This window comes from Arachis hypogaea, chromosome 7 (assembly GCF_003086295.3).
Source record: "Arachis hypogaea cultivar Tifrunner chromosome 7, arahy.Tifrunner.gnm2.J5K5, whole genome shotgun sequence".
Classification (NCBI taxonomy): Eukaryota; Viridiplantae; Streptophyta; class Magnoliopsida; order Fabales; family Fabaceae; genus Arachis; species Arachis hypogaea.
The window spans coordinates 53,332,057-53,343,231 of record NC_092042.1 but is presented as its reverse complement, the minus strand read 5'-3'; the positions used below and the strand labels follow the sequence as shown (position 1 = coordinate 53,343,231).

At 35.0% G+C, this 11,175-nt stretch overlaps 1 protein-coding gene across 1 annotated transcript; it reads right to left on the bottom strand.

Annotated features, from left to right (window-relative positions):
• Positions 1 to 212: 212 nt before the first annotated feature.
• On the bottom strand, positions 213 to 3,940 carry LOC112703087 (mitochondrial-processing peptidase subunit alpha). Its single transcript, XM_025754405.2, has 13 exons — positions 3,728 to 3,940; positions 3,150 to 3,386; positions 2,741 to 3,037; positions 2,462 to 2,629; positions 2,186 to 2,353; positions 2,003 to 2,083; positions 1,812 to 1,878; positions 1,602 to 1,699; positions 1,152 to 1,224; positions 994 to 1,064; positions 796 to 845; positions 597 to 709; positions 213 to 498 (listed from the first exon to the last, which is right to left on the bottom strand). The coding sequence occupies exons 1-13, from the start codon at positions 3,764 to 3,766 to the stop codon at positions 446 to 448; spliced, it is 1,515 nt and encodes a 504-aa protein (XP_025610190.1). The 5' UTR covers positions 3,767 to 3,940; the 3' UTR covers positions 213 to 445.
• Between the last annotated feature and the right edge of the window lie 7,235 nt (positions 3,941 to 11,175).

The window sequence follows — 11,175 nt, the reverse complement described above, 5'->3', positions numbered from 1 at the left end:
TGGTTATTACTTTGATAGGTTTGATATACCGTCCTTATTCCTTAATGTATTATCATTTTAAAATCATGACTTGTGAACAACATGCAACTTAACGCCTTATATTAATTAGATTTCCACTCACCACTATTTATATTTGGATACCAAGATTTGATAAAACTAGTTATTTTCCTTGTTAATGGAAATTAGATACATTCAAGAACAAGAATCAGGTATCGATAGCCAAAAAAATTAATTAATTGATAAACAAAAATTTATGTGATCATACACCTATATTTCAGAGGGAATGAATGATCACTCAACCAAGTATACAAGTGAAAATAAAATAAAATTGAACAGTGCTTTTTTTCTGAAATCCACACACAAAATTTCTCTGGAATATTTATTTTCAGCACTGTTGGGATGCAAAATTGGGAGTAGCCACTGCTACATCAACTCAGAAGAAATTTCATTTTGCATGGAACTTCCTGTTCACAGATTCATAACTGGGGACATTGATAACTGCAATGGAACAATAGGAGTCAAAAACATCATCAAAAACCAAATATATTTTACTTGTGGAAGAGAATTTATTTGAGTGATGATTATTAGTTTATTACCATCCCCATAAGATGCCATAGTCAGTGGTGAGGAAATAATCTTCTGAGAAATTCTAGTGATATCGTTCAAGGTGATTCCATCTACAGCCTTCAGGAACTGTTCCACAGGCTTCCTGAAATGGCCTCACATATTCCATTTGTTACTAATTATGTAATATCACATCAATGTAATTTCGTTACGAGTGAAATGTAATTTTACCTTTCTCCATAAGTCAATATCTGTCTTCCTATATCTTCTGATGCAATCATCTGCAACAACAATGACTTATAAGCATATAAAAACTCTATGAAATCTCTAGTGACCACATATAACCATGTTTAGCTAAACGAATGAGAAGCACAGCTAATTTCATGATCACAATTAGTGTTAACATAAATAATGAACAAGAAAACGTACTCTAGATTCCAAATTCATTAGCACTGCAGACTTTGTGGATTCTTTGGCACGGTTGAGCTGTACCTGTGAAACTGCCATTGGAAGAAGCTGAAGTTTAATTTCAGATAAAATAAAGATTCACATAAATACACAGCAGGGAAAATAAAGTGGCAAATAACCTTGTCCAGGTGATGCAATTGCTATTAATTCCTTGGCTGCTATATCCACAGCTTTTGCCACGAAATCAGAGCTCTACAAAAAGGTTATAAGAAGCATCATTCAGTCATCCTCACCGAAACAGAAAGAATAAGGCAGTAACTACGGAGCGCAAATTGCGAAAAATTATGACCATTACGATAATTAAAATGATGATCCAGGCATCATGAAAAATCCTAACACTTGTATATAGTGATTGCGTCAGCTAATGGGAGCATTGACTATAAAGTACATTTTAAGTCTAACTTCTATCAGGCTATCAGCAGACAACAATGCAAAACATAAGAGCTTGTTCATGTAAACATACTACCCAAACTTCACTTCTAATGAACCAAGAAAAAAGAAAAGAAAAGAAAGGGAAAATGAGGTAAAAAGATGGCATCACATCTATGTCAACAAAGATTGTGACTTACAGTGCTTGCACATATGCCAAACAATCCTGTATTGTTGAAGATACTATTGAATGCAGAAAAAGATTGAATCTGTTGGTATTCGTTCAAGACACGAAGATCTGGATTCAATTGTAAATACATAAAAAATTCAAACTAAGTTAAGCATCGGAGAAAGGTATACAAATATAAACACAAAGTAAATCAAAACTAGAAGACAAAGGCAAAATTTACATAGCCTTGAGTGCATCCCTTTTCCAGGGCCCCCTGCTGAGAAGGATCCACCACCTCCCATAAGCATCTGCAATACTCAAGAGTTATTTTGTTCCCCTTCTTGTGCAAGGGAACGCAGAAAAAAGAAATTACGCAAATCTATAGACGTGCTATCTCTTGAAATCAGAAAGACTCAAATGAAAACCAAGTACCTGTAAAACAGTCAAAACAATAGCGTCTTTTTCTTGTTGCCAACCACCAGGAACTTCAAAAGCAATAGCTACATGTGCACCCTGCCCTTGCAACAGTTCTTAGTAGATAAGTAACAATTTGAAAGGAGACAAATGAATAATAAGGATATGCCATGCATAAGTGGATACGAAATCAATACATACCCCTGATTCACCTTGACGACGAAAATCGCCACCAACATAGACAGATTTTGGTTCTCCAGGGTGGGCAACACTAGGTAGATCAGAGAGAAGTGGCTCAGCAACAGATAATAGTTCTTCATGTTCAACCCCGGATGCTGCAAGTACCATCCTCGACGCAGTATAGTTCTCCTGAATTTGCAAATACAATAACATTCAAATTATCAAATATTTTGCAAGAAAAATTAGTTTTGGACTACAAATGAATCATGATGTATCAAAAAGGATAATAGATCTTACAGAAACAAATTCTTCCAAAATGGACCCATCTAATCTGTTTAGTGCTGATTCAGGAGCCAAAAGTGGAGTAGCCAGTGCACCTGAATAACCAGCCGAGTGTATTGCCTCCAAAAGTAAGCCCTGGGGATTGTTTGAAAGTTCTCCAAGCTCTGCTTTCACCTTTCGAAGCTGCACTAATGGAAGGTTTAACAAGATCAGAGAGAACTGCTATAAAATTATGCATGAGCTATCTTAAAAGCTAGAAGACCCTAGAAGAGAGAATCATAAAAAACAACATACCTCTTCATTGACTTCCCAATCCAAGAAGACTGGGTTTCTTACACAATCAACTAGCAATTCAATCATTTGTGGAACATAGGTTTTTAAAGCATCGAATGTGTAGCCCATTTGCTCTCGAGAGGCCGAAGCTCCTACATTACCACCGATTGCTTCCACTTCCCTCACGATACGGAAATGACTCCGGTTTGCTGTGCTCTTGAAAGCCATTCGCTCCAGCAAGTGTGATGCCCCACTTGACATTGGAGTCTCATATAGCGAACCACAGTCGAGATACAACCCTATTGAGGCCGCAGGGTTCTAATTGACAACCAAAATGCAAAAACAACATAATAAACAGACTAACACACATGCTCAAATGTTTTACCAATGTATTAACATAGATTGCCATTAACTATAAGGATGCACATACTGATGATGTCTCTGATGCTATCTTGAGACCATTGGGGAGAGTAGAGATCTTGGTCTTGCTTGGTTCAACACGATCAGGCAGTGGATCAGGGAGGGCAACACCAGCAAGTGGTGTGTCCAGAGGTGGAAGAGAACTAAAACTCCCACCAAGCCAACTAAACAAACCTCCTGATGCAGGTTTTGTAGCTGCTGCGCTTGATGCTGCAAGCCTAGTGGCTCCCAAGGTTCTGCCATGCCCCTATTCACAAGTTCCAATCACACAACATCACCACATGCACACATGAGCTACAATATAACATCCATTTTCTACAACCAATTAATGCATCGTGTCAAAACAAAACAATAGAGGTGTTATCAGAACAATATTGTTTGTCATATTCGTGTAATGAAATAACAAAATAACAAAACAAGTAGTCCGTCAGCTATAAACACAACAAAAATGGAACCACTCACAAATCTGTTATCAATCAAAATGGGAACTTTTTTATATCGGTGTGTAGAAAAAATGGAAAAGAGTAGTTATTTATCGTAATTACGAATCTGGGATCTGAAAAGTAAAAAGAAAGGGAAGATTTTAACCTTGAGATGGGAGAGACGTGAAGCTGCAAGTCTATACATGATTGAAAATGAGAGTAGGAATGAACGGAATCCCTAATCAGAATCGAATTTGGTTGGATTGAAGAAGAGAAAGCGAAGGAAGAAAGTGTCGAAGAGAACGAAAAAAGGAAGCTTTTGATTCTCCCAGGTTTGTGGGCAGTTGGGTCTGGTAAGTGATCCCTCACTATGGTTATTGGTGAAAATTAAAATTTTAATTTCTAATTAACCTCTGTAGTTTTAACACATTATGAATTTTTATAAAATTAGTGATCTGATCTGACCATAGAAAAGTTATTTTTTTCTTTTTTTTTTCTTTTTACTTTTTTTATATGGTTCCAAATGGTTGATTAGAAATTAATTTTACCACATTTATAAACTAACTTATTATATATTAACTTACTATTAGACCTAGTTGATTATCAGAATTATTATTTAAGAAACATGTTGCACACTAAAACTAACAACTTCACCAAACTTTGGCCTAGAGTAAAATCACATATTTTTTTAAAAAAATTAGAATAATTATCTAAATTAGTCCCTGAAAATTTTAAAAGTGAACATTTTAGTCTCTAATAAAAAAAATTAATACACAAAAACACCCTCAAAGATTTTTTCCGGCGGACAATTCAATCCCTGACTTGATTTTTCCGTTTGTGACTGACGAAAAATGATGAAGTGGAACGTCTGAAGGCCACGTGGACTGCTACGTGTCAGGTGACGCGATTGGACAAATTAATCCTTATCCTCGCCAGCAGAAGGGCGTCATTTTTCTCGTTTGAGAGGAATATAAAAAATCTCTCTTCACTTTATATGAAGGTAAAATACCCTAACCCCCACCTTTGTTCAGTTTTTTACAGAGAAAACCATACCTTGTTGGAGCTTTCATCTTCTACATCATCTCTCACCTCATCTCCTACAACATCTCCCACATTACCATTGTAACGACGTTGATAAAATTCTGCATTCTGTTACCATTCGTGACGCCTCATGCTCAAATCCAAAAGCACGGAATTGCATATAAGAGTGATAAGGACCACTCAAGACTTGCGTTGAAGAAGGTAAGAATGTATTATATTCTTATTCTCTGTCTGAAAAACTAGTTTAGATTTACTGATTCATTTTTTGGGTTGGGGTACAGAGCACAAAATGTGCAATGGCATTATTTGCTAGTTCTAATTTTGTGTTTGCATGTATGTTCCCTCACAATTGCTCAGTAGTATACAAAGTTGTTAGTTTTTACGGTGTTAAAGGTAGATTTTTTGTTTTTTTTTGTTTTTCCTTTATAGAATTTGTCAGAATTTAGGGTTATATGATTATGTTTGTTAATCATTAAACGTGTTGTTCTTGCAAATAAATGGAGGAATTTGTGAGTCTTGTTTTTCACCATGGTGGGCATTTTGTTAGGGATAACAAATGAGTTTTTCTTTATCTGGATGAAAAAGTTGAGAAATTTTCTAAGATGGATGTTGATCTTATCTGTTTCTTTGGCCTACAAACCCTGTTCAAAGAGTTAGGCTATTTGAACTACACTACTATGTATTGGTATGATGTTACGACTGCTGATTTTGAGAGTGGACTGCACCCAATAAAAAGAGATTTGGAGATTAATCAGTTGCGCGAGAACATACAAAAGAACAAGGGGACTGATGAGTTTCATTTGTATTTTGATCACCCGATAATGGTTACTCCACTTGAGGATATCGACTTGGACTTTGAGGGTGGTGCAGATGTGGAAGAGGAATCTAGTGATGATGAGGGGTATGAAACCACTGAGAACGAACCATATAAACCACCCCCTCCAAGATTTGAAGATGAAAGCAGTGACTCCGACAGTGTGATTGTCAATAAAAAGAGTAGTAAAATTAAGAAAAAACCAGAGAGTGGTATGGAGAAGAAGAAGTCAAAGATTGACAAGAAACAAACAAGTGTGCCTAGCTCAATTAGGCCAAGTGTTAGGGGCCCAAAATCTGCAAGGACAAAAACTAAAGGACCAAGTGGTTTTAGATCAAAATCTGGTGGCCCAAAGGATAGTAGGCCAGCTGGTGTTGGGTCCAATTTTATGTCCCCAGACAATGTTAGACACATGAATACTAGTCCAACTTCATCACAGGCTCCAGTGCCAAATTCTGGTGGTACTGACAACAATGGTGCTGAAAATAATGAAGAAAGTATACAAAATGAGGAGGAGGAAGAACCTACTTTTGAGTATGAGTCAGAGACACTGCTAACTCCAGAGAGTTCTGAAGAAGAGAGAGAGAGGTATGAGTTTTCACAGTTTAATGAAAATGTTGGCTTTGGAGAGCTGTACTTTAAATTGGGGATGGAATTCACAACAATTGAAAGCTTTAAGGCTGCTCTAAAAGATCATGTCATCTATGAGGGGAGAAAGATTAGGTACATCAAGAATGATTAAATGAGAGTGAGATGTGATTGTGAGCATGGATAGGAGAGGATAAAAAAACCAAAAAAACCAAAAGGGGCTAAGGAGACATCTACTAGTAAAGGTGGAAATGTGCAAAGTAATGATGAGGTTGCTGTGGAAGGTAATGAAGTAAACAATGTGCAAGGTGTGAATGTGAATCCTGTTAATACAAAGGATGCAGGTGTCAATGCTGGAACCATAGGAGAAGAAGCTGTGAATGCTAGGTCTGGGAATGGTAGGACTGTGACTGCAGATGCTGTGGTTGGTAGAACTAACCCTTGTCCGTGGTTAATTTAATATGCATGAAATAATCAACTGAAGAGTTACCAAATCAAGAAATATGTGCCCACTCAGAATTTTAACAAATATACACGGTTTACAAGATTCTTTCCTGTTAATTCCTATTCAATATTACTTTTCTTTAAGGTTCCACATTATTATTTTGACTAAGTCAATGTTTATAACTCATCTTTTAATTTCTTGTATACACAGTTGACATGCTAAAATAATGTTTGATTTGTATTACCTTAACATGGTTCGGCATGTGTTATGATTAGCTAATTTTTTTATGAAAGAAAAGATAAAACAAATAAAGAAAAGAGAGTAATTAAAATAGCAAAAAACCTTTAAAAAAGGATTAATGTAGACATAGTTAATATGTAATAGCTTGGTTTTTGTAACATGTGAAATCGTTCCTCATTAGACTATTCTTCCGTGCAGTAAAAGTTACTAAATTTGTCTCAATAGTATAAGCTTGATGAGAATCAATCACTATTATATAACCATCATTTGTACTTTATAGTTTGTTATATAAGTTCATTTTTTATTGTAATTAGGGTCTTCTACCTGCATTAAAAGAAGTGATGCCACCTGCATATCACAGAAATTGTGTTAGACACATATGAAAAAACTTTACCAACCAGTTCAAAGATAAGCAGGTGAAGAATATTGTTTGGAAGTGTGCCAAGCGTACTACTTTCACAGAATTTGAAAAAAATATGCAGAAGCTTCGGAGGGTGAATGAAGATGCATGGAACTACTTATCTAGATTTGAGCCTGCATGTTAGACCAAATCACAATTTAGTCACGGGCCAAAGTGTGATAACTTGACGAACAACATGTGTGAGGTATGGAATGCAAAGATAATTAACTATAGAGGCAAATCTATCCTTACAATGTGTGAAGAGCTGAGGTGCTACATTATGCGAAGAATGACAAAGTATAAACAAGTTTTGGAGACATATGTTGGCACTGAATTGGCCCCTATACAACAAAAGAGACTTGACAACATTATAAAAGGGGTTAAGTATTATCATCCAATATGGGTTGGGGATGATGAGAGGATGGTTTTTGAGGTCCAACAGGGGTTAAAAAAATTTTCTGTTCACTTAGGCAATAACAAGTGCACTTGTAATACTTGGCAGTTGATAGGTGCATTATTTCAATTTGTATTTACTTCAACATGTGTATATTGAACTTAATTGGAGTTGTTACTAAATATGTATTATCTTTAGGTCTTCCTTGTGTTCATGCACTAGCTGCAATCGCAAGAAGGGGTGATAGAGCTAAGCCATATGTACATCCACTTTTAAAAATTGGAGCAGCTAGAGCAACATACCAGCACTGCATCCAGCCAGTCAATTTTGAAGAGTATTGGGAGAAGACAGACATACTAAACCCAGTCTCACCTAAGCTGAATATATATGTTGGAAGGCCAGTGAATAGAAGAAGAAATGACCCTTCTGAAAAGGAGACAGATGGAAACAAGGTTTCAAAGAGATTTCGAGTTACATGTAATAAATGTGGCAAGACTGGCCATAATCAAAAGACTTGTAAAGGCCCTCCAGCTCCAAAGAGAAGGCCTGCTACTACATCTAGGAGAATGGAGGACGTGGTGCTGGAACTAGTTCTGTATCCTCCAATCTTGGGGCAGATAAGATCCATGTTTCACAATTAGCACCGCAATCTCAAGTATAACATGAACCAAACTTATCGAAGGGACTGAATAGGATTATTTAAATTTCTAAAAGGACTTATATGACTATTTTTATTTTTCTTGAGGACTGATCCGTCTTTCTTTTAATTTATTTCGTTCCTTGAATTAGACATGATAAAAAACTGCTAGAATGGGTCATTATGCTTGTAGTTATATGTAGTTCTAATTATAATACTTGCATTTGAAAAACATTTTTTCTTGAAGCTAATTTTATCGTGTTACTATCCTATTCATGTTGAAATAATTTTTTCACCATTATTTTGTTTAAAATTTGGATCTCTAATAATATTAACTCAGTTCCAAATGTAGTGATTTGTTGCAATAGATGTATCTTTTTGTTTCTATAATTTACACTATTGTGTCTCTATTTTAGTAGAGTATACAATAACTATATTTTTTTAGTTTCTACAATTTATAGGATTTTGCATTGAGATCCAATGTTCCACCACATGCAAGACCTAAGCAGCTTATTATTAGACCACATCATCTCCCACCACCTCCAGTGCAGTCAAACACTCCACCACCTATCCCACCTCCTAGAAGCAGTGATGGGGTCTCGGCATAAACAATGGCAGCTGCTAGTAAGGGTACATCGACAAGGATATTCCAGTTCATCCCGAATCCAAGATTCAAGGCTCCTAGAAAGAAGTGATGAGAAATTGCTCTATGCTTGTTCTCTTTTTGGATGAACTTTAATATTTAGGAGAAAATTATAGTCTTTTGTGCTGAGAAACAACTCTATACTTGTTCTCTTTTTGAATGAATTTCGAAATTTAATCTAAAACTCTAGTCTTTTGTGCTAAGAAATAGCATCATGGCTGTTTTTTTTTTGGATTAACTTCGAATTTAGGATAAAACTTTAATATTCAGTGTCGTGGTCATGCTAATGCCTTCCATGAAATTGACATATATCTTTTCTATTGTTATGTTGTTATTTTTCATAGAATTGTGTAGTTGAATGTATGTGACTAAGTATGTTTTTAATTATGGTACTCCAGGGTGTCTTTCCTTAATTCATGTGTTCGTTCATTGATTAGTTAACTGTGATAGATAATTAGAAATACCCTTTTCATTTATATTTGTTTCCGAACATAATAATGCAGTTACTCTTATGAAATTCAACACAAATGCCCTTAAAATTTACCCAAAAAAACGCATAACATGCACAATACTTTGATTTCATTCATAAATTCAGAATAAACATACAAATCTAAGCTTTTGTAGAGCAATTAAACACAACTACATAAATTAATACAATAAATCCAGCCGATAAGTATAGATTAAAGTAAACATTTTTCCAGTCTTTCTTCACAACTGCATTTTCATTGTTCTCTAACACACCCACCCTGTCTTGCAGCTCCAACAAAGTCTCTCGAAAACCACCCACCAAGTCATCAGTAACAGCAACTTCTTTCAACCCAACATTCTTTCCGTTGAGGTCAAAAACCATGTCAACCCATACAAAGAATTTACAATAGGATAGTTTTTCTGCAACGTCCAAATCCTCAATGTGTTAACAAGATTCTAAATCCAAATAATTTGAGTCCAACAACAGAATCGGTAATTACGTTATACCTTGGACACCCGAAGAATAACCTTCCTGGATTCTCGATGGTGCCGGATTTGGAGATAATTGCATAGAGACCACATAAGCATTTCGGGTGTTGTCCCTTACTTAAACTCAGATTCTCACCGCCCTCATGGACGAACCTCCCTTCGCGGGAGCTAGAAGTGGCTAAGCCTCCTGCACTACTTGTCATTTGGGACATGCTCAATTTCAGAATACGAGCAGGGCACCACGGTAGGTTTTTGATTTGTAGAGAAGAAATATGAGGGGCACCACAGTTACAAACAACGCCGTTCTGCTAACGAGAATGATATGGGAGATGATGTAGAAGATAAACGCTCTAACAAGTTATGGTTTCCTCTGTAAAAACCTGAACTGAACAAAGGTAGAGGTTAGAGTCTTTTACCTTCCTATGAAGTGAAGAGAGATTTTTTATATTCCTCTCAAACGCGAAAAACGACGCTATTCTGCTGACAAGGATAGGGACTAATTTGTCCAGCCGCGTCACCTAACACGTAGCAGTCCACGAGGTCTTCAGACGTGCCACTTCATCATTTTTCGTCAGTCACAAACGGAGAAATTAAGCCAGGGACTAAATTGTCCGTTGAAAAAAATCTTTGGGGCTATTTTTGTGTATTAATTTTCTTTAAGGATTAAAGTGTCCGCTTTTAAAATTCTCAGGGACTAATTTGAGTAATTACTCAAAAAATTATATATGGATAAGGAAAGACACTCACATATATAAGAACAAAAATCTTATATTAGAGAATAACATAAAGAACAAAAATTTTGGCCATTGAAAAGAATAAAAAAAATTCTTCTTTTTCCCTACAAATAAAAAAAAATCTCTTATATACCCTGATTTTTTACTAATACCTATGAAAGAAACTAACAATAGTTATCTGCATACTGGAGCGTAAGAATTTTTATTTTGGAGAGTTAATAGAATTTTACGTTAATATTATAAAAAATGGAATTTTATAGTATTTTAAGAATATTGTTTTGTGCTAGTACAATACGCAAAATATATATTGTACTGACAATATACAATTTGTGTATTTATAATACGTAATTTGTGTATTATAATTTTAATATTAAAATAATACAATATGTAGTTTGTCTTTATAAATAAAAAAAAAAATCTGCTTTGACAATCGATCTTTTATAAATTCTATAACTTCTTAAATTTTGTAAAACATCATAACTCCTAATATTAAAGAATTATACCAATCTTTATTCAATATCTAAAAAAATAAACTACAGAATAATAGAATGTCTAAATTCATGATATTAAACTTACTATATTGTGTGGTCCAAAATACTCAAAATAAAATACAAAAAATTCAAGTAAAATAAATTGTACTTCTTATTATTATTAGAATCATAATGAGTAAAATAAGTAGATAAATATTTATAAAATTAATTAATAATTTTTTTATATAGTT